The 27,346-nt window shown below is 52.8% G+C and overlaps 2 protein-coding genes across 2 annotated transcripts; one reads left to right on the forward strand and one right to left on the reverse strand.

Moving 5' to 3' along the window:
* Positions 1-4,399: 4,399 nt before the first annotated feature.
* On the reverse strand, positions 4,400-13,276 carry MESD (mesoderm development LRP chaperone). Its single transcript, XM_025893093.2, has 3 exons — positions 13,037-13,276; positions 6,902-7,134; positions 4,400-5,638 (listed from the first exon to the last, which is right to left on the reverse strand). Exons 1-3 carry the CDS (start codon positions 13,238-13,240, stop codon positions 5,371-5,373), a joined length of 705 nt encoding a protein of 234 aa, XP_025748878.1. The 5' UTR covers positions 13,241-13,276; the 3' UTR covers positions 4,400-5,370.
* A 9,396-nt stretch (positions 13,277-22,672) lies between these two features.
* On the forward strand, positions 22,673-25,802 carry TLNRD1 (talin rod domain containing 1). The gene has a single exon (XM_025893176.2). It carries the CDS (start codon positions 24,063-24,065, stop codon positions 25,149-25,151), a length of 1,089 nt encoding a protein of 362 aa, XP_025748961.1. The 5' UTR covers positions 22,673-24,062; the 3' UTR covers positions 25,152-25,802.
* The last annotated feature ends 1,544 nt before the right edge of the window (positions 25,803-27,346 follow it).

Here is a 27,346-nt window from a genome sequence, read left to right on the forward strand (position 1 = left end):
ACAAAGCCCCCCTAATATTCAAAGGCACACAAATTAAAATAAATTACTGTTTTATATGTACTGAACTATGGCTGGCATGTAGTGATCGGTAAGTATTTTTCTGAACAAATAAATACACTAATGAATTGAAAATAATGCCCCTTCCTGGTCAGTATTAATGGGCAAAAGAGGACAAACTCTCCTGTACTGCGGGTGATGGTGCAAACGGATATAATCCTTTTGGAAATAAAGTGACCACACACAATATGAACACGTCCTTAGTTCCAGTAATCTGGAAGCCAAGACTAAAGGACTCATCTTCAGGGAAGCAAGAAACGAATTTCAGTTTATGACCGTGAGGAGCTAAGAAGAACTCATTCAACAGTTTAGAAAGAGATACAGGGCGCACTGATCCAGCCCCGTGCGGGGGCTTTACACCTGCACTTGGACTTACTGTCTCCTGACACGCGTCGTCAGAGAATCGGACAAATCAGATGGGGCCGGGGCTGGTTAGACCTGCGGCACAGCCCTCTCCAAAGCAGCTCTGGGGGAAAGTTGATTACAAGGACCCAGAGCGCGCTCTCAGAATCCTGAGTCAACCTAATCAAGGCCCAGGTCAGAAACGCAGGGCCAATCTAGAAACTTCACCAAGAGAGGTTCTGATGCCTTCACTCTAGCTGCTCACCTCTCAGCGACTCAGCCACCGGGTCATTCAGTGTCTCGTGTGAGGGGCGCACGTCTGGGGCAAATGGCCACGACCAAGGGGGTGCGGGGTAGGGTCACTCGTGCGAGCCGGGTGGGCTTGGGTTGAAGCCGACGCTGCCGGAGGGGGGTGCGTGGACAGTGAGGGGAAGACTGTAACAGAGCCATGCTTGGCACTGTGGTCTGGCCCGACTTTCTCCGCAACATCGGCCTGGTGAGTAAAATCAAGGCACAGCAAAAGCACGGGGCATCACAGCGCTGCTAAAGGTCAGACGTGGTCTGCGTGGCGATGCGGACGCCATAGTCCAATAGAAAGCTCAGTGGTAAGAGCTGAAGAGGGACTGGTCTTTCTGCCACGAGAGAAACTGCAGGGATCATGCTCTGACGGACACGTGGTCAAATGACAGGAGCTTCGAGAGCTCGGCGGGGTGTTGGCAGATGAATCTTTTCCTTTTATAGAGATCTCTTAACATCGCTGTCATGTTATCTTAGTAAAAATAAGGATTTCAGTTCTTCCTCTAGAAGCAAGAACCCGGGAAGTCAGGGGTATGAACTGAAACCAGAGGACGACTTGACCCCACACTTGTCCAGCGTGGCCTCCCCGTCCACCCTCATCCCTGCTCTGATTCCATCTCTAACAAGGTCAAGTGTCGTCAGGTGTTGTTTTTTTTTTTTTAACATGAACTGTATTTTTTATGTACAGCGTTAAAACCTGACGCTGGCTGCTGTGCCCGGTGACCCCCTCCACTGCGAGCCTGCAGCGAGCGTCTCCCTCCCCGCACCCTTGTCCTGACCTGGCCAGCAGCACCCCACATGCTGGGCGCAGAAGACCTGGTTTTCCCAGAGTGAAGCAAAGAACACTCCAGCCAGACCCTCCCTGAGGGGAGCCGACGCTCCAAGGTCCGCCGCTAGTGTTTTAAACTCTCCAAAGATGTGACAAGTGGCTTCCAGGAATGGTGGTCACCCCCTCCCACCACCGTGGGGAGGAGCCGCCTAATCCAGGGCACTGGGTAGAAAGCACAGGAGCGCAGAGCCTGCCTATCAAGCCAGACCGCATGCAGCCCTGCCTGGGCCCCTGCCGGTCCCGCTGAGGGACGACACCCCGAGCCCTTGGATCACAGCTCCAGCGAAACAAAACAACACTCAGAGAAGGAGCGAGGGGAGTCAGAATTCACCTAAAATAGATGCTGTGGGCCAAGGTCTGGGAAACGCTGTGTCCACTAAGCATGAACAAGAGGGGGAAAAGCAATGACCTGGCAGCCGTCCAAACATGTAGAAATTACCAAACAACAACAAAAGAACAAATATACTGACAAATACAGAGAAACAGTCCATTCCGGGGGGAAAAAATATAACCCAAGGGGGAGATTCTCCATTTGGACTGAGTTCATAAAATTTAATAAAACCTTGAATTTTAATAAAAACAGCTGAGATTAAAAACAGAATGAAATTTAAAAAAAAAAAACACCTCACATCAGAACTAAGAAAAAAATGGGTGCCCAAAACCCCAACACAAAAGTAAAAGATAAATGTTTCCAAAATAAGGGAAAAAAAAAAAATCCCTGAATCTGCAATGGAAAATAACACACCATCTTTTACGAGAATTTAAAAAAAAAAAAAAAAAAGGAAAATCAACACTAAGACTTTCTAGCAGAACTGCTGAATGTTCTCATTGAGGAAGGATCCCCAGGAAGCTGAGAGAAAAGGCAGTCATTATTAAGGAGAGAGAGTGGCTGGTCTCGGACCAGTACGCATAACATGGTTCACAAGAATCAGGGCGGTAGGAGAAAGTTTGTGAACTCCCTGCCTTGATTAGGGGTGCATACATGCTACTGAAATTGGTAATAAAAAAAAAAGCAAGAGGTTTAACATAATCTGTAAAGGAAAGCACCAGAAGTACTAAAAACCAGAGAATAACCATCAAAACCCAGAGGGTGTGAGGACAAAGGGAGGAAGGCGGTCTACCTAAGGCAGCTCTCGCGTCTCATAGGTGGTAGACAAAACCTACCATGCAAGCGTATTACATCAAGACATTAACACCAACACGAACAAGCAAAACTAAACTCTCATTTGCAGGGTTCTGCATATATTCCGCCCCCCTCTCTTCGACACATCTCTCTTGTTGGCGAGTCTCCGGATCCAGCCCGGCAGGTTGCGACAGCTCCTCTCTGTGAAGGCTGGGGCCAGAGTCATTTGGAGGCTCGCCAGCTCACCCATCAGCACCCGGGGGCTGGGCACAGGTGCGGCTGGCTGGCATCTCTAGCTCTGTGGGGCAGCCGATGCAGCTACGGGGTCTGCATCTTTGACAGTGACCAGCACAGTGCCCAGCGCCAGCAAGGATCCGCGCTCCACCACTGGTGAAGGTACAAGTGAGCAAAACCGCTCGGGACAGCAGTTTGGCAACATAGACCAAAATGTTACATTTTGTTTGTTCTAGCAATTCCACTGCTAGGAATTTGCCCTTCAGATATAAAGTTACCAAAATATTCTGGCAGCTGCCAAGTACTAAGGAAAAACCCAAGGGTCCACCAGCAGGCAGTGTGTGGGTCAACTGTGGGTCACCCCTCACAGCCACGCTGCTCACTGGGGCCACCTGCGGCTGTGGCCTGAGCTACTGAAATACTCTCCCAGCTTGCCCCTCACACGCACTGGGGGCCCCTCGCGATCAGTTCTTCAGTGCAGCCAAGTACAGATGGGATGGTCTCTCATGCTCACCCCAGCGCAGCTCAAAATCCTTCAGGGCACCCCAAATTCCTGCCAGGCCCCGTGCACCTCGTCCCTCTTTAGGCGGGTGTTGCACTATGCCCGACTCCTCGTTGGCTTCCCGCCATCCCTCCTCTGCTCCTTCTAACCACAGGGCCTTTGCACAGACGGTTCCTCTGCCTCCTGCCTCCTGCCTCAGGGAGGGCCTCTCTGACCACCCGAAGGTTCCCCCTGCCCCCATCCCCACCTCTGGCAGTGTACACCTCTTTCATCTAACAGTTGCCATTTTATGCGTGATGAGTATTTGTCTTCCTCCACCGGGTTGTTAAGTTTCAGGACAGCAGGGGCTGTCGTGTGCCCAGCACACTAACAGACGCTCTAAACACTGGCTGACATGGCCGCACACTGCACAGGAAGCAGTGAGGTTAGTACATCCTGACATGGAAATACAAGGTACAGGGCAGTGCAAAGAGTACCCTCCCCGCGTTGGGTAAAGCAATGATCCGTATCGGCTAGAGAGGACAGAAAGCCAGCAGATGCCCGAGGTAAAAACTGAACGCAGCCAGGCACCAGGGGCTCAGACAGCCCTTGTCGGGCTGGGGCCGGAGAGCGGCAGCTCCAGCCTCACGCCCCCCGATTCAAGGAGTAGGAGACACAAGAAAGTCCTCCTCCTGAGGTGGCCGAGGCACACGGACCCCGGGATTAGCTCTGACCGGGCCTGATGCCCTTCAGCCCCGCCGCGAGGGCGGCCGGAGGTGGGGACGGCAGGGTGGACATCTGTCCACACACAGACCTGAGGAGGGACACAGCACGCTTCATCCAAAAGAAATCTGAATAGTTGCCAAATCAGGGGACACAGAGGCTGGAAGAAACACGTCCCTAGAAGATGCTGAGTGAACTTTTTTCCCCTTGGAAACAAACGAACAGGAGCTTCCCCTGAGATGAGGCAGCGGCAGGGGGTAGGCACAGACTTGTCACTTTGTACCTTCCTCCAGCAGTAACATCTGGAACCACATACACGAGCTAGTCTTCATTTGTTAAAATCACAATGGAAGTTTTGTACAAATAATTTTAGTTCCTAAAAGTGACACCTGCATACAAGTTCTGTCTGCCGCATGAACAGCAATACCCGACAGGAGCAGGTACTGCGTCACGTTAGTACCACACAAAACACCACGAGTTTAGGCACTTCATCAAAGAAAAATGTTCAGAAATGAATGAGGTCACTGAGTCTTCTCTCCCACCGGCAGACTCCCGATCCCCACCCTTCAGCACTGTCACATGACGGCACGCTCGAACCCTCGACACTGGCGTGGCTGCCCCACACGAGGACAGGAAACACAGCCCCGACCCGTACCGACCACGCAAACCCAGATGGGAACCGAGAACCCCTATGGGGATCCACAGTAAAGACCTGGGCTTTCCAAGCTACGTGATTTTCTCTGCACCGACGTGGGGCTCAGACATCCTGGTGTCCTGACCACACATTCAGAGCCCAGAGCGCCACGCGGGGCTCCCACAGCGTGCTTAACATTACAGTCCCCAAAACCGAGTCTGCGGCCCGAAGAGCCCGGTTCCACTGAGTCCAGGTCTGTCTGATTAGAACGCGGCAGCCCTCCTGTGAACAGAAAGGAGGGAAACGCGGACACAGTGAGCCCCTGGTGGTCAGGGCCGGCCAGGGTAGGGGAGTGGGGCCGCAGGAATGATGCCCCCAGACAGAAATGGCAAAAGCAACGGTCGGGTTTCCATTGACACTGATTTTCTGGCAAACGTGGAAGTGTCACTGTCCAATGGGAATTATAAGACCTCTGTCCTCTTACTTGAAGCCCTTTAGACAGTACTTCTCACGTGGACCACAAACTGGTCCTACGGCAGAGCCTTTCCAGAAGAAAGCAGGACGTCCTCGGCGAGTGGTGCTCCCGCCTGCCCCCCCCCGCAGGGGGCTGTCCGGCCCAGGGGCTCCTCCCAAGGGGCCGCGGCGGCCGCTCACAGTTCCTCCCTCTTATTCCCAGCTCGATTGTCTTCCTTTGGAGCCGTGGCGGCCCGAGACTTCGGGTCCCCCTCCTGCTTCTTCTTGCCCTTCTCTTGCTTTGTTTTGTTTTTCTCTTTGCGTCCCCCCCCTCTGCCGGGGTACACCTGCCCCTCCAGGGTGACATCGGCACACCTGTCTTGGCTGACCAAAAAGTCCTTGATCTCCCAGGCGTAGCTCCCATCACGAAGCATGAAGATCGCACGGTCTGATCCCACGATGAACCTTGACAGAGACATGCGATCGTACGGTCAGAACACACGAGAAATGCACGAACGGGTCAGAGCCGCTCTGTGGCACGCAACCAGGAAAAATAATCCCTCCCAAATTCAACATGAACACAAAACAAAAACCTATAGTTTAGCTACTGACTGAACGATTTCACGCCTCAGCTCAAATCCGAGACACAGAAAGCTGGGCTGTGTGGGGCGTGGATGCCTGCGCTAAGAGCGTCAGCGAGGGGTCTGGGGAGCCGCCCCCGGGGCTGTGAGGCGGCCGCCGTGGAGGAGGGCATCTGTTCTGCATTCCGAGGTGCCCAGTGAAGGTTTCCTCTGCCAAGAGCCTTCTGCAGACAAAGGCTGAACACCACGGGCTTAGGCTGGGTCACCGTAAGGGGCCCATGAAGGGTCAGAGACACACTCGACCACTGGACGGAGATCCCGAGCCCGGAGGGTAACAGGTAGCCCACGTACGCCAGGACTCAGCAGGTCCCAAGGGGGAAGAGGAGCAGAATGGGGCCTAGGCAGCCCACCAGTGTGGCCAGGGGCACGAACGCCTCGTCCCTGAGGGCCACACCCTGCCTCTGGGAGGGCAGCGGGGGCTCTGCCTGTGTACCTGTTCCCCTATGCGTCTGGTCAAGCTAATGAAAGCATCACACCATCGCAGACAATAAGTGTTCCTTCATATTTTGTCATTACTCTTCTATTTCCTGAACTAGAACATTTGAAGACCCTGAATTTCAGGACTGTTACTGAGGAGGAAAAAGGAAATCCCTGAGCATTGCATGGGAGGGCTGCACTGGGCTGCAGGAACCCCACCCCTTCACCTGAATTAGGCAGTCGGCTCCAAGGCCGAGTGGGAAAGCTGCCCCACATGGGGGGGGGGGGCACGCGGCCAGGCTGTGACTCCTTTGCCCCACAGAGGCCGACCTGCCCCAGTTCACGGGGACGAAAGGTGCAGCACTGTGTGGTGAGAGCCGGGAGCCGGGGGGCAAGGAGCGGAGCACACGGCCGAGGGAGCGCCCTGCCGCGCACCTGACCCACTGCAGCCTGTCTGCTACCCTTCCCCAACAGAGTTAAAGATACAAAGATAAATAAAACTTGAGGATTGAAAGAGATATTAAAAAAAAAAAGCTTGCTGGCTGTGACCAATAATAAATGCTCTTCTTAAAAACGAAGAGAAATAAACGTAAGGGGAAATCCAAGACAGGAGGGCCCAGGGCCCGAGGTGAGGACTGCGCTGTCCCCGGCCGGCCTGCTGGTGCTTTACCTCTGAACATCGTAGTTGGCATTGAAAAGACTGCCCTGCCAGAGGCTGGTGATCTCCTCCGTCTCCTTCTCCGTGGGGCTTCCGGACACAGTGACGAACATCATGAGCGTCTTCCCCTTCTTGGTCATCTTCAGGATGCTCTCGGGCCTGCCCGGGTCTATCTGAGAGAAGTCGATAGGCGCCGAGGGTCTTTTGTGCTCCGGGAGATCCCCTTCTTCTATGTCGTCATCCTTCTATGAAAAGAGAGCACAGAGCACACGAGTCATCAGAATGCGCTCGTTGGCCGGCAGGTGCGGGCAGACGACCCAGGTTCTCCCAGGAAAAAGGAGACCCAGGAGCTTCCCTCCTCTAGGCAACCTCTGGGAGAAGCCCAAGTCTCCGGCAGGACTTAGCACCCATCACTCCAGGTCACCAGAGCCCATGTAATGGCTTAACAGCTCTTTCCCTCTGGAAGAATCTACCCAGCACGGTAGATTGTAAAAATGGCCACATCCTGGTTCGGTCCTACAATGAGCTGCAACACAGCAATGAAGATGTGTCCCCAACCTCAGAAAGACAAGACTGAGTGACAGAAGCCAGGCACAAAAATCAGACGTGCTGTAAGCCTGTTATTTAAAGTTCAAGATCAAACACAATTAACCTAGGATGACAAATCAGAACAGTGGTGGCCCCTGGGAGGCGGAGTGAGGTGGGGCTGACTGAGAAGGGAACTTTCTGAGGTCATGGGAATATTCTCTTTCTTAATGGTGGCGTGGACGACACAGATGTATCCATTTGTCAAAATTCATAGCACCCTACACTTAAAATCTGCATTTCACGTGTATCAACGTTAACTGAACAGTAAGAACAAATACTCAGTTCTAGTTAGCAGGCTTGGTTTTTGCAGTGGGGTGAACTAGCAAGCCTCACACTACCATCCATGAATCCTAGGCTTCCACGAGGAGTAAATACATTAAGGACAACGACAGCCCCATTCTTCACTTTGGGGAAGGGAGTTCTGGCAGCGGAAGGGGTTCAGAATACACCCTGTGGTATTAGGCTGGAACTGGGAGGCATCAAAAGGGACAGGTGACTTTTCCCAGGTAGGAAGGCAGGTAAATAGATCAATAAATAAAAATATTTAAAAACCAGAGTTCTTCAGAGAAAAGCTGAATAATTCCAGCCACACACACACACACACAAAAATGAAGTACTGGTAGATGGTCCCTGAAAACACTGTGCTAAGTGACAGAAGCCACACACAGAAGACCAGGCGTACGAGGCCGCTGGTGAGATGTCCAGAACAGAACAGAGATTAGTGGCTGCCTAGGGCTGGCTGGAGGGTTGGGAGAAGTGGGGGAGAGGGAATAAGATGAGATTTTATTTTTGGAGCGATGGCAACGTTCTAAAACTGAGAGTGGTGATGGCTGCACGACCCTCTGAATACACCACTGAAATGTGCATTTTAATTGGCTGAATTGTATGGCAAGTCAATTATCTCACAATAAAGCTGTTATCGAAAAAAAACAGACGAGCGCCTGGGTGGCTCACTTGGTTAAGCGACTGCCTTTGGCTCAGGTCATGATCCTGGAGTCCCGGGATCGAGTCCCGCATCAGGCTCCCTGCTCGGCGAGGAGTCTGCTTCTCCCTCTGACTCTCCCCCCTCTCATGTGCTCTCTCTCTCTCTCTCTCATTCTCGCTCTCTCAAATGAATAAATAAATAATCTTTAAAAAAAAACAAAAACAAAAAACAGGGGCGCCCGGGTGGCTCAGTTGGTTAGGCGACTGCCTTCGGCTCAGGTCATGGTCCTGGAGTCCCTGCTCAGCAGGGAGTCTGCTTCTCCCTCTGATCCTACCCCCTCTCATGTGCTCTCTCTCTCTCTCAAATAAATAAAATCTTAAAAAAAAAAAAACAGAAAAATGACCAACCTAAAATGAAACAAAGCCCCTTTATCACTCTTCCGTGGTTCTCTTGACTAAATCACCGAGGACACCAACAATAATGTAATTTTAAAATATTTTTAATAAAGGATGAGCACAAGAGACTTCTACAGTAGTGCTTGGAGGTGATCCCCATTTATTCCAGATTTGGGATCTAGCGTTAGCTCTACCTAACCACCTGGGTGACCTTGGATAGGACTCCTTACTCCCCTGGGCCCGCCTCCTCATCTATAAAAAGAAAAGCAGAGCTAGGTGAACCCCAGGGCCGCAGCAGTGTGACAACACACAACATACCAAGCTTCTCCTCAACTCTGCGACCCTCCCAACTGACCCATTTCTTTCTCCTTCTGCTTTGTGAGCTGATGGCGATCTGCAGTCAGGGGCACGTGCTGTGCCATCACAGGATCTTGGGAGGCTTAGAAAATCCCTTTCCTCACCTATAATGGGAAGGGGGGGACAGCATCTCCCTCCTGGGTTTGGGGATTCGATGACATAAAGACAAGCAGTAAGTAGCCTGTGCTAGCCCCAATAATCACACCTCCAACCAACTCCGGAAATCACACTGTCAAAATCACACAGCACCGCCTGGTCGCCAAATTCATGGGCTGTTTCTGTTTTCGTTCTACTCTACTTCTCCATAACATCTGTTATGATCTCCTTAAAACACCTCAAGACTTCTAATTGGCTCAGGAACCTAGAACATTTGTGTTTTTCAAACTGATTTCACTCGAGGTCATGAAATTAACTCACTAGGTCACAGGCGACACTTAATGAAAACTAAATAATCTCAAGTCTAGTGCCTATAGCATGGGTAAGGATTGTTTCAAGCTACTTTAATTCCCATCTTTGGAGATGTGTGTTGTGTGTTTCAGTTACAAAAAACGGGGGTGTGGGGGTAGAAAAGTGCCCCAGTGTGGCTACCAGTCCAGCTCTCCATAGTCCCAGGGCTTCTTCCCTGCAGAATCTGACCTGTGGTCATTACTTTCTCTGAGGACCGCCATCAAGCCCCTAGCCCCAGGCACTCCCCAGAAACAGGCCACCCCTGCCTCTAGGCATTTTCAACCGGCTTCCCCACTTCACTGCTGAGTCAGATTCAGTCACAAAGCTGACTCCCCTTTCCCAGACCCTTTCCTTGCTCCCGTGGTCCCTGATGATAACACTAGCTAGCACGTGCAGAGTAGCCGGCTCGGCCCCACAAGGGCCAGAGGGAACATGGGGTGGGTGAGGCTCAGAGAAGACAAATAACTCACTCAAAGTCACAGGCCAGCAGGGGTGACACTGAAGAGCAAACCCACCTTGCTGGCTCCGGAATCCCCCCACCCCCACCCCCACCCGCCCGCACTGTAAGGTGTAATGAAAGAACTGCCTTTGGTTTTCCTACACCAGTTGGGACTCAGCATTAAGTCTAACCCAGTGGAAAGCATTCCCTTTCCCCATCCCCACCCCACCCATGTGGGGCGGGCCTCTCCATGGCATACCAATTCTCACACTAGTGGGAAGGAGTTGGGGGATGGATTTAGGGATCGCCACAGGCGGAGGAAAAATCCCAGCTCCTGGGGAGGGGGAGCTCACATTTGTGGAGGGTCTGCAAACATTAGCTCATCTGGTCTGCGCGGGACCCCGCGAAGGGGGTTGTCTCTGGCTTTACAGTTAGGAAAAGGAGGGTCAGAGAGTTACCAAGCGGTAATGCTGGTTCAAAACCCATCCTTCCAGGACATCATGCTGTCTCCTGCCTGGTCACACAATCCACCAGCCACCAAGCCGCACATACAATCTCTCAGGTTTCTCTCTTCCACTCAGATCCTGCAGCTTCTGGCTTAATCCAGGTCCTCCTCATTACCTTTCATTTGCACTTCTGTTCACCAGTGTGTATGGAGCAGTAGTAAAATGGTTAAAAGAACAGGCCTGCAAGTCAAATGACCAAGTTTGAAATTCAGCTTACTTGCTGTTTGACCTTGGGAAAGTTACTTAACCTCTCTGGGCTTCCGCGTCATCATCTAGAAAACAGGGTAAGAGCATTAGATGAGTGAATGCACTCAGAGTAGTCCTGTTAGCTAATGAAAACTCAGTAAATATTAACTAAGAAGTCGTTTCTGCCTTCAGATTCTCTGCCTGCCCATCCATCCTAACCTTTGCCAACCAATCTGTTTCTTCCAATCATGATATCCCCAATTCAAAACCTCCAACAGCTGAAACATCCACTCCAGGGCATCCTCTGAAGGCTTTACAGAGTATTATGAACACTGTGCAGTTACCTCGGGGAAACGCTCAATATATCAAGTGAAAAAATGAACAGCAGAAAATTACATTGATGTTATGCTCTCAGCTATAAAACTGTGTCCGCACACAGAGGGAACATGAGAGAGTGAACGCATTTCTGTCTGGAGGTAGGGATGATCACATGTAAGCGTCCCAGTATCACAGTATTTGGGTCATGCAGCTTTGCAAACTCTGATCAGCGACTGCGTATTGCCTTCTAAATAAAGTGTAGACCCCAGAGCATTCAAGGCCCAGGCCAACCTGGTCCCCACCAACCTTCCCACACTTAACTTCAGACAGAGCGTTTTCCAGCTAAGATACCTGATTCATATTTGCAGGGCTTCCAGTTGGGAGCTGCGCTATCCTATGTTCCTTCCAGGCTCTCTTAAAGCTAAGACTCCAACTACTCTGGGGTGGGTACTACTAACGCCTCTATTTTGCAGATAAGGAAACTAAAAGTGCGGACAGGTTCTTCGGCAGCCCAAACTCACAAGTGGTCTGAGACCGGGCAGTCCGATTCCAAAGCCTAGGCAATTACCATTTGCACCATTCTGCCCGGTGCCCATGTGCTCCCCCCCACCCCAGTTCCTGTGGCCCTACTCCCACACCCCCTTCGAGTATCTAAAATGCCACTTCCTCCCTGGGACCTTTTGAAAGTCTGACACTTTCTTCCTTTTTACAGAACTCAGCAATTCCTACTTTGTATTAGGGTTACTCGTCCTGTCACCTACAGCTCCTGATGGCGGGATCCCTTGCTCATCTCCGCAGCAGCCCTCTGTCTAGCTCACGGTCTTACTATTTCCAGGGTAGGACTTCCTCAAGAGGTAGTGTTCTTCTTTGGGGGATCAAAACCTTCATTTGCTCAAGTCCATAAAGAGATGGGAGATAGAAAAGGAGACAGTAAAGGTGGAAGGAACTGCTGCCCGGAGTTCCCTCTTCATCAGTGGGGCACACACTCAAATCCACCCCAATCTCGCCATCATCACCTGCAGATAAATACGGAAATACAAGTCTGCCTTCTTCTAGTCCAAGGCATCAGATGGTATTTTAAACTCTGAAAGCCTCTATCAGACACGCCCATGTACACAGCCATACCCACAAAATAAAAAGACATCGCCATGGGAAGGAGTCATCCGGTAAAACCTCATTCTGCAGATAAGGAACCTGAGGCCTAGAGAGGAAACAGGACTTGCCCAAGATTACACAGTGAGTAGAACCCACGTTTCTGACTCCACTCCACCAGCTACGCAAATCAGCCAGGACAACACAACCGCCTTTGCGAGGGAAAAAGGCACAGCGTGTTTTCCTTTGCGGAACCTTCTCTAGAAAGATTACACACTCCAGTGCATTCAAGTAACGAACCAAAAAACTTACTCTCACAAAAACAAGTCTCTGCTCCTTTAAAGGAAATGTGAGTTTACTGAGAGCGCCACCAGCCTTTGATTCCACCACCCCAAATTACAAAACTCTCAGGAGAGAATACAGCAAAACGAGAAGCCTGAAATCCTACCGATCTGGAAGACGGGCCAACCATTAAAGCTGAGACGGTCCTCTTAAAAGGACGATCTTCACGCCCCACCCCCATGCCTGAGCAGAGTGGCAAGGTCTCCCTCCGCACGTGCCGGGCCCACTGACCACTGGGGGCCCCGTAGGGGCGGCCGGGGCACCGAAGCTACAGCAGGGCAGAGGCCTGAAGGGCCGGCCCGGGACCCGCGTGGCCAGGGAAGCGCTGCAAGAGCGCCCGGGGGGAAGGCTGGGGCGGGGGGCGGCGGGCGCACTGGGGGCCGGCGGCGGTTCCCGCGCGGCAGCCAGCAAGGTCGCCTGGCCTGGGCAGAGGCCGTCAGGGGGCCGGGAGACAGCCGGGCGGGGGTGCGGAGGGCGCCGGGGGTCAGCGGGAACAGGGAACGGGGTCACCGAGACGCAGAGAAGCTGGGGCGGATGTGCGCGCGCGCAGACCTCCCACTGTTCCAGAAGACGCGCCATATCCGCATCGTTGTAGTCGCGAATGTCCTTCTTCTTCTTCCGCGGAGGCGGGCCGGCCTCGCCGGGCGTCCCGGCCGCGCCCTCGGCAGCGAAGGCCCGAGGCGGCAGCGGCGGTAGCAGCAGGTCGCAGGCGCACAGGAGGACAAGGGCCGCGCGCGCCCAGCCAGAGGCCGCCATCTTCGCCGCGCCGCCGCGGAGGCCAGCGGTGCGCGCGCCGCCGGGCCCCGCCCCCGCCCCGCCCCCGCCCCGCCCCCAGGCCCGCGCCGACCTACCAGGCCCCGCCTCGTAGCCGCCCCTAGAAGCCCCGCCCCCGCGCCATCTTGGCCCCGCCCCTCTCCCGGGGTCCCTCCCGCGGTCTCCCGGGGCTCTCTGCCGGAGCCGGGTCACCGCGGATCGCCGGCCCGTTTGCTCGCGGAGGCCGGTCCTTTTCTCCCTGCCGTGCAGGCCAGGTCCACCAGCCCCCTCAGGGCCTCCGGGAGCCCCCGGACAGCGCCTCGCGGGGCCTCGAGAGGCACTGGAGGTGCCAGTCCCGGGAGCTGCCTGGGCTCCGGGGAAGCCGGGTCCGGAGTGTGCACGGACGCTTCCTCTCCGTCTCCTGCAGCTTCCTTGGAGAACAGCCGCTTACCTGGAAGCGAGTGGCGGGTATAGCTCTGCTTTTCCAGAAGGTCACGGATGGACGGGGCCCGCTGCTTGGCTGTTGGTCGCAGAGGATGCAGGATCACCGTCATCTCTGGAACGCGAATAATCCCCCCCCCTTTTTTTTTCATGTTTAAGACAACTTCAGTATTTCATCTGATTTTAACCCAATACTGTAGGCTCTGACTAATGCATTTCAAGGTTGAATCTTTTTTTGTTTGTTTGTTTCTTATTTTAAAAGAGTCTGGACAGAGATGCTTCCAAATTACACGAGTTCTAAATGGCTGATCTGATCTTTTAAGTTTTTAATTATTTAAGAAAGACACGAATCACTTACTGTAGTTGTGAGAGATCCAAACATTATACAAAGTTTCAAACGTTCTACTCCACCCCACAACTGTACTCCAATCAGTTTTGTCACATAGACATTTTTCTATACATTTATAAATATCGAAATGTCTCTAGAAATGTGATTCATACACATTTTGTTGCATTTATATGTATGTCTATGGCAGCACACTGTACATATTAGTAAGCATTTTGGCTCCTTAAGTGTTTTCCATTTAGCAATATGACACGATGAACCTTCATTCTTCATACTTCCGTATAGCATGCTTTGGTATTAATTCACCAATAGTTCATTTCCCTGTTACCCCCCCATTGATGGACACTTATTACCAATTTTTCTGCTATTACCAAAAAAAAAAAAAAGAAAGAAAGAAAGAAAAGAAAAAGAGCCACAATAAACCTCTATTCATGCTTTGTATTGTGGGCTGAATTGTATGGCCCCCAGATTTCCTCTGTTGAAGTCCTAATCACAGTCTCTCAGAATGTAACTGTATTTGGATATAGGGTCTTTAAAGAGGTAACTAAGTTAAAATGAGGTTGCAAAGATTGGTCTCAATGCAATATGCTGTCTTTTATTTTTTTTCTTTTTTTAAATTTTTTATTGTTATGTTAATCACCATACATTACATCATTAGTTCTTGATGTAGTGTTCCATGATTCATTGTTTGTGCATAACACCCAGTGCTCCACGCAGAACGTGCCCTCCTTAATACCCATCACCAGGCCAACCCATCCCCCTCCCCTCTAGAACCCTCAGATTGTTTTTCAGAGTCCATCGTCTCTCATGGTTCGTCTCCCCCTCCGATTTACCCCCTTCATTCTTCCCCTCCTGCTATCTTCTTCTTCTTCTTCTTCTTTTTCTTAACATATATTACATTATTTGTTTCAGAGGTACAGATCTGTGACTCAACAGTCTTGCACAATTCACAGAGCTCACCATAGCACACACCCTCCCCAATGCCTATCACCCCCCCACCACTCCAGCCACCCTCAGTTTGTTTCCTGAGATTAAGAATTCCTCATATCAGTGAGGTCAGATGATACATGTCTTTCTCTGATGGACTTATTTCACTCAGCATAACACCCTCCAGTTCCATCCACGTCGTTGCAAATGGCAAGATCTCATTCCTTTTGATGGCTGCATAATATTCCATTGTGTATATATACCACTAATATGCTGTCATTTATAAGAAGAGGAAATTTGGTCACAGTCATATAGGGGAGAGATTATGTGAAGACACAGGGAGAAGACAGGGATCTACACGTGAAGGAGAGAGGTCTCCGAAGAAACCAACCCCGCCAACACCTCAGTCTGGGACGTCTACCTCCCAGAACAGCAAGAAAATGTCCCGTAGTTTAAGCCACCGGATCTGCGGTACTCTGTTAGGGCAGCCCTACCAAACTAATATATCCCGGCTTTGTAAGATTAGATTAGTAGGCTGCGTGTAACCGAAAACGGAGCTCCTTTTAAAGTGGCTTAAACAAAAGAGAGGGCTTTGTTGTTAGTGTTGCATTTTTCTTTCAGGGAAGCAGTTGGAAAGTGAAGCACCAAGGGCTGGGAGTCACCTGGCACCCAGCCCCTTTCTTATCCTGCTCCATTCTTCCGGCCGGTGGTTTCTATCCTCAAGTTCACGGCAAGTTCTGAGATGGCTCCTGGAGCACCCGCATCAAGATGACTTTCATCCAGGGGAAGGAGGGAGGAAGGAAGATCAAAAGGTGTACACTCTTCTATGGAGTTAGCTTCCTTTAAGCAGCCTGCTCAGTTCGGCTCACATCTCATTGGCCAGAACCTAGCCCTCCGGAGGAGGGTAGCAGACTGTCTTCTAGCTGGGTACACTGTCAGCCCAAATCAAAGTGGGATTCTGTTATCAAGGAAAGAGAGGAGGAGGCTGTGCAAGTGTGTGTGCCTCCTTCCACCCTGAGGACCGTCCCACTGCAGAGCTGGCTGACAACACACGTCTGTACGTGCACAGGTGATGACATTTTCTATTGACATGGAGCAGAGACTCGTAAGAAAAAGAGGGTTTGGGTTTTTTCCTTCCTTTCCTTTCCTTTCCTTTTCTTTTCTGAAATCATAGGGGAAATGTCATAAGCTCTCTCCCCAGGGCACACTGCTCCACCCAGTGGCTCGCAGCCCTGTCCTGGTTCAGTCATGGCTAAAAACACATGAGCAGCCACGGTCGATCATGTGCTCTGCTGGGTGGGGTCACGCTGGTCGTTTATTTCGCCAGCAGCCAAGTGAAGGTGCAGAAGTGCTGAGAGTTCCGGTGCACAGAAATTATTGGGATTGTGCAAAAAAAAAAAAAAATTCCGGGGCTACTGACTTTCATCGAAGGAACAAATCAATTCAGTTTATAATCCACTGACGTGAAAACATCTGGATTGATTTGGCATTGTCACCATTTTGGTGTCTGGAACTTGATTCAGTTCAACTCTATGAGAATTTATTTACTGAGGGCCTGTGGTCGACCCAAAAACCAGATGAGGCACTGATGGAAAGATTAATGTAACAAGGATGCTGCATGAAAGAGCTCACAGTGTAGCAGAAGAGATAAACAATACACAGCCAGTGTATTGTAACAGCAGGTTACAGGAGGTCAGGACCTGAAGAGATGATATGATGGTAATAAGATCCCTGTTTTAAAGAAGAGGAAACCCTGGTTTTGGAGTTACATAATTCGTCAGAGGTCCCAGGTGTCTTGGATGACAAGATGTGTCTTTCTTCCATGTAGCATCGACTGGGTTAATCATTGGGACAGTCACATAGTGAAACTGAGAGCCATGTGGAAGATCCACTGAAAAGGAGTTGGAGGCAGGAATGCTCAGATGGGATGAGACCGAAGTCTGACCAGGCATGCTGTAGGGCAGGAGAGGAGGGAGCAGAAGTGAAAGCGATGGTGTGGTCATGGGCTAGATGAAACCACAAACTTCTCACTGCTCCGGGGCTTCATAGTAACCACCCCTCTAAGTGGTTCAGTGACTGCAGATGGTAAAATTGAATCTCACAGCTAACAGGTGTCCTAATCCGGGCTTATCCTGGCTTGTGTCACTCAACAGCAGAGGAGGGATGCCTCAACTGGAGGGTACAACAAGAATTTCTTGCAGTATTAGGAATCAGGCAGGGGTGACGTTCAGAATGTTGAAAAACGGGAAAGGCATACTTACTAATCAATGAGAACAGAGGCCTATGACCAGAAGGATACAGCGTGGCTTTGGAGGCTCTGGTGTGCTGAACATTAACCATTTAAAGACTGAATCATGGGGAGGTATGGGAGGAGGGTCCTGGGGGTGGAGCTAAGGTGGACACGGGGAGACCATGGCTACTTACCATTCTTCACTTTGCTTCTTCTGAATCCAGTGCAAGAAGAGGGAAAACATAATCTCCTGAGCTTTACGTGCTCCTCAGTTTATTCCCATGTAGCAATTCCAGATGTCCAGAAGAGATGGGATTGCCCCAGGCTAGGGTGAGAGTCCATTCCTGATCACCTTCCTTACTTGTGAACGGAAGAGTAGGACTCGTATAATGAAACAGAACAATTAAACTTGCGTTTGCCGAACACCATGACAATGAGTTAAAAGGGGTGAGACACACATAAATACATGGATGCCCCTAAAGTATTGATTGATACTGTTCTCTGTACCAGCATATAAGGAAAGAAATCTAACTTCGATGGAAATTCTCCGAATACTAGACTTAATTCAAATTATCCATAATACTGCAATTGCCTTGAAAACTTGAGGATTAGATCTGAAAAAAAATGTGGGACTTTTATCTATGTCATTTGAAACATTACCTACACTCTGTTAGCACAGCTATTTGCAATTATGGTTGGTGAACTCATAATCTCTGTTTCCAGAGAATCCTCTCCCTGGCCTCTCCTCAACAAGCTATGAGAGAAATGGGGTGAACACGCTTGCTAAGCAGATAGGCCTCAGGCCTACGTTTCAACCCTAGAGCCATGAGCTGTAAATCATGATCGCACACACAGGCCGTGCCCTTGCAGTGGGTTTGTGAATATTCGTGACTTTATGTCCACGACGGAGCAAGAGCTATGGCCAGCAGGATTTTGGTTCCGTGAAAGCATGCCCTTCTTGCAGAGAATGGCAAACAGGTTAATTCATTTATTCATTGCTTCCACCAACATTTATTGATGACCACACAATGCACTAGGTGTGGGGGAAGAGAGGAACAGATCAAGTCCTTGTCCTTAACGAAGCGACAGGGCTGTGGGGAGAGAGTATGCAGTGCTAACAGCCACACTGCACAGAGCACAGGAGGGGCAGAAATGCCCGAGAGTCTGTCTGGGGCTCAGGGAGGCTCCGCGTGGGGGGTATAGCTAGGCCATTTGTAGTTGCTGACTTACTATGTGCTAGACACCCTGAGAGATGGAAAAATGGCCAGGCACGATTAGTGTTAGGAACTCTATTCAGAGTTAGGAACTCTATTCAAGATCTCGGCATTTATCTTCTGCCCTACGGCATTTCTTTTTTTTAAAGATTTTTTTTTTTTTATTTATTCATTTGAGACACAGAGATACAGAGAGAGAGAACGTGAGCAGGGGGAGGAGCAGAGGGAGGGGGAGAAGCAGGCTCTCCCCGCTGAGCAGGGACCCTGGGATCATGACCTGAGCCGAAGGCAGACGCTTAACCATCCGAGCCACCCAGGCGCCCCTGCCCTACAGAATTCATGAAAATACCTCTCAAGATCACTCACCAGTAGGGAAACGAGGCTGTGAAAGCAACCTTCACCTCTATGTCGGGCTCGCTGGTGAGCTAGACTGCAGAAAATTCCAGATCTCCCAGATCTTGGGAGCTGAGTGCTCATGTGTGCCTCCCACGGTTAACTGGCCTGCACACCCACCTCCCTCTCATACTCAGCTTCAGATGAACAGAGAGACAGCCCAGAGGGAGGGAGTGGGGGGAGGCAGGGGGATGGGGAGCATGTGGGAGGGCTGGGTGAGATCCTCCCCAGGTGTTCTTATGGGCTGGGAACAGATACACCAGCGATCAGGACGACATGCTGGGTGAGGGGTGTGCTCCTACTCCCTCATGAACCACAACCCGATGAGTGTCAGACCCTCCATCACCGGTGAGGATAAGTAAACCTGGGAAAAGGAGGGGGAGGGGGAAAACTACCAGATACAAACTCCTCTCCTTTAGAGGAGAGTTGAAAGGAAAATAATAAAGGGTGGTGTTCAGCCACGTGTAAGAAAGATCACCTGAGATGGAACTGGCCCATCAGTGAGCACAGGGACGCCGCTCCGAAGGAAAGACACATCAGCGCAGAGTGCCCCTCACTGACCAACAGGTGGCACAGTAAAGCAGATGCAGCTGGGTTGCTGTTCTGTAAGGTCTGGAGTGAAGGAAGAAAGTTGGGTCTCAAACCCAGCCTGTGTATATGCAGCGAAATATTATTCAGTCTTCAAAGGGAAGGGGATTCTGACATACGCTCCAACAACAATGACCTTGAAGACACTATTCTAAGTGAAATAAGCCAGACACCAAAGGACAAATACTATCTGTATCATTCCACTTATATAAGGAAACCACAGAAGGCAAATTTATAGAGGCAGAAGGTAGGATGGTGGTTGCCAGGGGCTGGGAGGTCGGGGGAATGAGGTGTTACTATTTTGTGGGGAGAGAATTTCAGTTTGGGAAGATGAAAGATATCTGGGGGTGGGGGTGGTGATAGTTGCACAATAATGTGAATGTACATAATACCACTGAGCTATAGCTAAGTTCACAGAAATGGCTAAGATGGAAAGTTTTATTTAAGGAATATTGCGCCACGGTTAAAAAAATAAAAAGCCAAACCCAAACAGAGTGTTCATACTGCTGTTTTATACCTGCCCAAAGTCCAGGGGGTGGATACACCTTCTAGAATAAGCAAGGAAGGAGGGAAAGCATGTTTCCCCAATCCCGCCTGGCCCAAACTCTGGGCCTTGCCTCCCCAAACCCTCAATCAGCTCTCTTTTGGTATCGTGCTCATTTATTTATTAAATGCCCACTAAGTGTCGGCCTTCAGCCAGGCACTGAGAATACATTCTCCAGTGGTCATGCTATTTCCCACCTGGCCCCGGCTTCCCCTTGTCTGCTCCAACCACCTTCCCCCAGCCAACCCTTCAGCCCATATATTTGCAGCTTCTCTCACCTGATTTCCATTGCAATGAAAAATACTTTGCACGGTACCTTTGGATCATATTATATTTTAAGAGAGGGTCAGATGGGGTAATGAGTGGAGTTTTCTAAAGAGAAAGCCCTTATTCCAGTGACTCCAGAGGCACATACAGCCGCCTATTAAGTTAGACTACAATATGCTACAGCAACAAACAACCCTCAGATGTCTGCGCTGTGACGCTGGGCTCATGTTTTGCTCACGTTGCACGTCCTGCACAGGTCAATGTTCGGTGTGGTCCAGCCACTGGGCTTAGGGAGGCTCCACCATCTTTGAGCTGCACCCCCTAGAACCGTGTCCCGGGTGGTTAGAGCAGGGGAAGAGAGAATGGAGAATCACAGATCTGCTTTGCATTGCCTCCGCTGAAAGGAAGGCACAGCACTTCCTCTCCTTTTCATTGGTCAGAGTTGGTCACGTGACCCGCGCGTACTTGCACCTGGACTGTTCCACGCACCTGGACTGTTCCATCGCCACGCTATCTCTGGGACAGCTCCTTTCCTCCGTGCGGTCTGACGTTGTGATGACTTGCTTGTGTGACTGTGTTGCCTCTCTGGGCTCTACTTTTCAGAAGGGTAGAGTCCTTACTTAACTTTGATGTAGCATTGGTGCCTAGCAGAGCGCCCGGCACGTGGTAGGGGTCCAGTGTTTGTGGAGTGAATGAATGATGGCAGAAAGTCAGGCGATCTAAAAGGAAGGTGGAGGTAGTCCCGGGAAGTGTCAGCGTGGGAGGAGCAACCCTATCTGAAAAATGAAGCGGGAGGGCGAATAATCCTATCAGCTTTAAAGGCTAATGCAAAGGTAGTGGAACATTCTATGTGTGACACAGCTCCTCGAGAGGGCACAAGGGGTCCAGCAGAGAGAAGACGATGGATATGTAGAAGGAAAACAGCACCCCCAGGGCACCAAGTAGCTTTGGGGAAAAATCCCGATCCTAGAGCAGTTTCATGAATACACTAGGAATGGAGGGAAGGGTTTGAGTTCTCCTAGTAAGTTTTTTGGAGCTCAGTAAGGGTAGGGTGCTTTCTTGGGTTACCATGGAAAGAGCCTGATTAGTCCAACTGGTTTTCCCTCAGAGAAAAATAAAAAAGGATTAACTCTACAGAACTGCTGCTTGTTGAGAAAACCATCCGTTTTATTGGCCTTGGTTGCAAAACAAGTGGGTTCGTCTAGATTTTAGAAATATCCAAGGACACTCTCATAAGTTGGGTGACTATCCAGGTTTGTATCTGTTGTTCCTGGTTAACTTTTTAATAGCATATTTCATAATTCACTCTCAAAACAGTTTCAGTTTGGATGATAAATTGCAAGGTCATCTTAGTTATAAGTAACGTTAACTGGCTGGCTGAAAAAAAAAAAAAAGGTGACGGTGGGTCCTAGGAAGGGACAAGAGGAACAAACATTTCCGTTGGCGGACACACCCAAGCTGGTGCTGGGCTGGGCACCTGGAGGGCCTGTTTCAGGACTAGGAGGTGCCCCCCTCCCGCCCCCCGCTGGGAGGAAGCCCAGGTGCCTCAACCACTTCCTGAAGAGCAAGGTCTGGGTAAAACGAAAAAGAGATTGGGAGGAGGTTCCTCGCCCGGCCATTTACTCTCCTCCCGCCCTTAGGAAGGCGCTGGAGGCATCAGCGGATCAGTTCCTTCCGTGTAAAACGGGACAACAACGTTCACCTCCAAAGGCTGTTCCTCTTCGTTAACAGTGGCCACTATTTATTCCATCGCCGAGCGGAAGACACAGAAGTTACGAGAGAGCAAAGCCTGCGGATGGAGGCTCCTAATTCCACCAGCTACTATTTATGCGCCAAGTAATACTTAAAACAGTCAGGGCACACGGTCTGATTTTGAGAGCAGAAGACGGGACACTTGGGGGGAGGACTCGCACAAGGTCACACAACTCCTAGACGGCTGGAGAAAGGCTGACCCCGGGAAGTCTGGTTCAAAGCCCGCGCTCCAGCCACACAAGGGGTCCCCCGAGCCGGCTCTTCCGACTCCACAGCAAGTGCTCTCAGCGCCCCGCACAGCCCTGCAGAACTCCCCCGCCCCCGGAGGAGGGCCACGCACAACAAAGGGCAGGGCGAGGGCTGGCAAAACCCGCCCGGGTCCCGCAAAGCGCGCAGACCGGACCCCGGCAGGCGGCCAGGGGATGGTGTGCAGCGTCCTCCTCCCTTCGGTGCAGAAACAGTCCCCTTCGAGACTCGCTCGCTGGGCGGGGAGGAAGCGTGGAGCTCCGGGTCCGGCTCCGGGTTTCCGCGAGACCGCCGGAGGCTGCGCCCCACGTCCCCCGCCCGGGGCCGTGCGCCGAGGAGGGGCTCTCCCCCCCCCCCCGCCCCCCCCCCCCCCCCCCCGCGGAACCCCCGGCCCGGCGCCCGCGGCGTCCGCGTTGGGCGGCGGCGTCCTCCCGCAGCCACCCAGCTTCCCGGGGGAGGAGCAGCGCATCGCGCAAGCATCCGGGAGCGGCGGAGGGGGCGGGAGGAAGGGCGAGAGGAGGAAGCGGGATTTAAACGAAAGGCGGTGACGCCACACAAAAGATTTCTATAGGCTCCAGGGAGGTGACGGCCGGGCGGCGGCGGCGAGCCCGGGGGCGAGGCGCGGACGCGGGGAGGAGAAGGCTCGGGCGGCCCCGGCGGGCGGCGGCGCACCCACGGCCCGCGCCGAGGAGAAGCCGCGCGGGGAGAGGAAGCGGGCGTCTTCCCCTCTGCCTCTCGGCCCCCGCCCTTCCTTTCAGTTTCTCCCGGCTCGCTCGGAAGTTGGAGGTTGACGAAAATGGCAGGAGCCGGGGCCCGGGCGGGTGGCCGCAGCGCCGCGGGGACCTTCTGAGTTGGCGTGGCCGCCGGGGAAACGCGCGCCGGGCGTCCGATGCGCAGGGCCCGGGGTCTCGGGAGAGCTCAGCCGCTGCGGGCCCCAGGCGACCAGGCGACCGGGATGGACTCGCGTCCACAGCTAGCGGCCGGCCGCAGGGCGCGCGGTCGGGGAGGGCGTGCCGCCTCGGCGCCGGGCCGCGCGTTGTGAGCCGGCGAGGCGGGAAGGGGCGGCCGCGGCGACCGGCGCGCCCGGGCGTGGCGGGCGGGCGAGCGCGCGAGCGGGGCGGCCGCTGTGCGCAATCAGTGCAGGCTCCCGCCCGACTCTGACTCGGCGCGGCCGCGCCAGCACCGGCCACACCCTCGGCTCTGCCGCCGCCGGCGCCGCTTTCCCGAGAGCGGGAGGCAGGAGATGCGCGCCGGGCGGCCGCGCGCTCCACAGCGCCAGCCGGGGCCGCCGTCGCGGGGAAGTGCCGCCCGGCGGGGTCAGGGCGCCTGAAAGCCCACGTGCGCCGCCGAGCCCGAGGTGGCTGACAGCAGAACCCGCCCGAGCCGCCGCCCGCGCTCCTCCCCGAGGAAGGGATTTTGATTTCAAAGAAAGGAAGGAAGGAAGGACAACTCCCAGCTTCCCCCTCCCGCCCTCCCGCTCCGGCGGCCGGGCCGGGCCATGCCCAGGAAGGCGGCGGCGGCGACGGCGGCCCAGCAGAAGGGACTTTCCTGGCAGCCCGGCGGCGAGGAACGCGCTCCGTGAGTTTGCTCTGCCCGGTTCATGGTTCCTGCACGCCCTCCAGGAGGCCGAACGCTGCAGCCCCTCCCCGCGCCCCCAAGAGCCTCCTGCGTCCTCTGGCCCCCGGGCCCGCTCTGCGCCGCCCGGGCTCCGGCCGCCGCAGCCCAGTGCCCTCTGCCCGGCGCGGTGGATGGCATGATGGTGCGGGGAAGGCACCGCGGCCCTGGCCAGCTGAGTCGCGACGGCCGCGGGGGCGGCGGCAGTGGCAGCGGCGGCGGTAGCGGGCTCCCCAGCGTTATGCCAGTGCCCCCCGGGCGCGATGGCTAGCGGCAGCGCTGGGAAGCCCACTGGCGAGGCGGCTTCTCCGGCTCCTGCGAGCGCCGTCGGGGGGGCCTGCTCGCAGCCGCGGAAGAGGCTGGTGTCCGTCTGCGACCACTGCAAAGGCAAAATGCAGCTGGTGGCCGACCTGCTGCTGCTGTCGAGCGAGGCACGGCCCGTGCTCTTCGAGGGCCCCGCCTCCTCCTGTGCTGGCGCCGAGTCCTTCGAGCAGTGCCGGGACACGATCATCGCGCGCACCAAGGGGCTCTCCATCCTCACCCACGACGTGCAGAGCCAGCTCAACATGGGCCGCTTCGGGGAGGCGGGGGACAGCCTGGTGGAGCTGGGCGACCTGGTAGTGTCGCTGACCGAGTGCTCCGCCCACGCGGCCTACCTGGCGGCCGTGGCCACGCCGGGCGCGCAGCCCGCGCAGCCGGGCCTGGTGGACCGCTACCGAGTGACGCGCTGCCGCCACGAAGTGGAGCAGGGCTGCGCCGTGCTGCGCGCCACCCCGCTGGCCGACATGACGCCGCAGCTGCTGCTGGAGGTGTCGCAGGGCCTGTCGCGCAACCTCAAGTTCCTGACGGACGCGTGCGCCCTGGCCAGCGACAAGTCCCGGGACCGCTTCTCCCGCGAGCAGTTCAAGCTGGGCGTCAAGTGCATGAGCACGAGCGCGTCGGCGCTGCTGGCCTGCGTGCGCGAGGTGAAGGTGGCGCCCAGCGAGCTGGCCCGCAGCCGCTGCGCGCTCTTCAGCGGGCCGCTGGTGCAGGCCGTGAGCGCCCTGGTGGGCTTCGCCACCGAGCCGCAGTTCCTGGGTCGCGCGGCGGCCGTGAGCGCCGAGGGCAAGGCGGTGCAGACCGCCATCCTGGGTGGCGCCATGAGCGTGGTGTCGGCCTGCGTGCTCCTGACCCAGTGCCTCAGGGATCTGGCGCAGCACCCCGACGGGGGCGCCAAGATGTCGGACCACAGGGAGAGGCTGAGGAACTCGGCCTGCGCCGTGTCTGAAGGCTGCACCCTGCTATCTCAGGCTTTACGGGAGAGGTCTTCGCCCAGGACTTTACCGCCAGTGAATTCCAATTCTGTGAATTAGCACCCCGCCCCCCTTCTTTCTTCCACCCCAAACTAGAGGAAGATACTTACTCTCCGACCCTCTCCATTTATACCAAAGAAATCCCAGGGGAAGCTCCCCCCACCCCACCCCATGTCAGACGCTCCAGAGGAACCTTCCAGAGAGCGGGGCCATGCGCTCCAACGACACTGGTGCGCACGGTGCGGGGTGGGGGTGGGGGGGGCAATGCCAATCTACGCACACCCAGCAGGGACCTGGAGGTGGCGCGCCCCCACCGCGCCCCAGCACCTCTTCTGGAGTTCCTCCACTAAATTTTCTTATCAATTGGGCAGGAAGGAGGTCATGGGTTCGTTTCTTTTTTGGTCTTTTTGTTTTTTCCTAATTAAAAGAAAGGTTACCTCAGTTTCACTCCTTAGACATGGATGTAGCTACCTTTTTTGTATGTTGTTATTTTTTTAAGCAATCGTGTTGGATTAGGCGTATACTTGGTGTGGAAAGAGTATGACTTTGCCATGTGATTTGCAAATGGGGGGAAAAGCTACTGTGAGTGTGTGTTTTATTTTTTAATTTACACTATAGAGTGGTTCCCCCCTGCCCTCCCCCCCCATGTCAAGTTTTTACCTTGCATGTACTGGAGTATTTATTTCATCTATTAAAATGTTATGTTTCTCAGATGGCCTTTTGCAATTATTGTTGATTTTCAATAATTGTAATAACGTTGCATGCCTGCATGTCGTCTCTGGAAGGGCACCCTGGAAAGGGTAGCAGTTTCTCCCCGCCTTAGCCCTGTCTCCCTTTTTCCTTGAGGGTGACCTCTTTGAGCAGCCTAGAATTCGAGAACACTGTCCTCGCAGAGCCGGGTGCCCGGGGAATGATCGCAGTATGCATGGTGCCGGCGCTGGGCTGGGACATGGGGGTTTTGTCTTGCCTCTGGTTTTTCCTGCAAAGTACTTCAGCCCCCTCTGTGTCCGCACCTCTGTCTGTCCTGATGGACAGTGGTTCAGGCTGACCGGGGTCTGATTTGTATTCTGCCTATCTCAGATTCAGGCTCTTCCTAATCCTGCGTGGTACCCCACCCTTCCCGGGTCAGAGGATCTGTTTACTGGAGCTGAAAAGTGCACTATAGCAAGGACTTTTAGGAGACTGTGGCCTCTTTTTTATGTGGGCGGGTCTGTTCACACAAGACCCAGTCACTCCTGATTGTAGGACAATCGCAGGGTCCTAGACTGTTTAACAGAGGGAGAGGTATTCTGGAAAGTGTTAACTTTTAGAGCCATAACATAGCTGCTGGCAAAGGGCTGATTTTTGTGACCTTGATCTAAGATCTGCCCTGGTTGATCTTGTGTTGGAAGAAGGCTTCATTAACTGAAGTTTGGAGTTATTTTAAGGGAGTTTGTCCTCTCTGCAGACATTTTAAGGAAAACAATTGGGGAGGGAGGGGTGTATAGTTTTGCTGAACCTTGTTAAGTTTTGGACGTTTTCCCACTGAAAGTATAACATTCTCAGTGCTTGCCCTGGGAAGTCCACATGCGTAAAAACTCCTACATGCTTTAAATTTGCTCAGTTTACATTTTTCTTCAGATTTGTTGTGCCTAAACCTTTGTAGTTCCCAAGGATCTGAGAAGAAAGCATTTTTCACTGTAATATGTTAGAAAGTCCTATTGACTGTTTTACTTGAATAGCTGTATTTATTACAAGAACATCATATTCAACGTGTAAAGCATCTTTAAACCTGTGTTGGGTAAGAGTAGGATCTGGGAGCTGCTCTGAATTTGATGTTTGGGAAAGTCTTAAAGTGGTATTGTACCTACATTTCTTAGAAACAGTCAAGGGAGCTGTTGTTTCTCTCTTAGGCCGGGTAGGTTTAAACTTTTAAAGTCTTTAAAAAATGACAGTGACCTTGAGAATGTTTCTTCCTCTATCCCCTGCCCTTTAGTCTGGGTGGGTCAGGTTTGGGAACTATCTGTGGGGAGGAAACTGAACCCACGTGCCAATGACAATCCTGCTTGCATATAGGACTTTTACTTATTTATTGGATATACATAAGTAATTATAGAGTTTCTAATTATGTGGTTCATTTAGCCTATGCAGATCACAAAGAGTAAACTGAAAGGAACAAAGTAAAACAAAATGAGGGCCAGAAATCTGTAAATTTGGTGTTTGATTAAGACAAAAATGATTGCCAATTGTTCCTTGGACTCATTCCTTTTGCAGAA

The sequence above is a fragment of the Callorhinus ursinus genome, unplaced genomic scaffold (genome assembly GCF_003265705.2).
Source record: "Callorhinus ursinus isolate GAN/ISIS: 27379988/994484 unplaced genomic scaffold, GSC_fseal_2.0 scaffold45, whole genome shotgun sequence".
NCBI lineage: Eukaryota > Metazoa > Chordata > Mammalia > Carnivora > Otariidae > Callorhinus > Callorhinus ursinus.

What these genes read in the sequence shown, in the direction of transcription:
- MESD (XM_025893093.2), bottom strand. Translation starts at nt 13,240, where the DNA reads ATGGCGGCCTCTGGCTGGGCGCGCGCGGCCCTTGTCCTCCTGTGCGCC. An exon ending in GTCTTCTGGAACAGTGGGAG is followed by an intron (nt 7,135 to 13,036) that starts GTCTGCGCGCGC and finishes CTCTTTTCATAG; the next exon opens with AAGGATGACGACATAGAAGA. An exon ending in GCCAACTACGATGTTCAGAG is followed by an intron (nt 5,639 to 6,901) that starts GTAAAGCACCAG and finishes GTCTCTGTCAAG; the next exon opens with GTTCATCGTGGGATCAGACC.
- TLNRD1 (XM_025893176.2), top strand. Translation starts at nt 24,063, where the DNA reads ATGGCTAGCGGCAGCGCTGGGAAGCCCACTGGCGAGGCGGCTTCTCCG.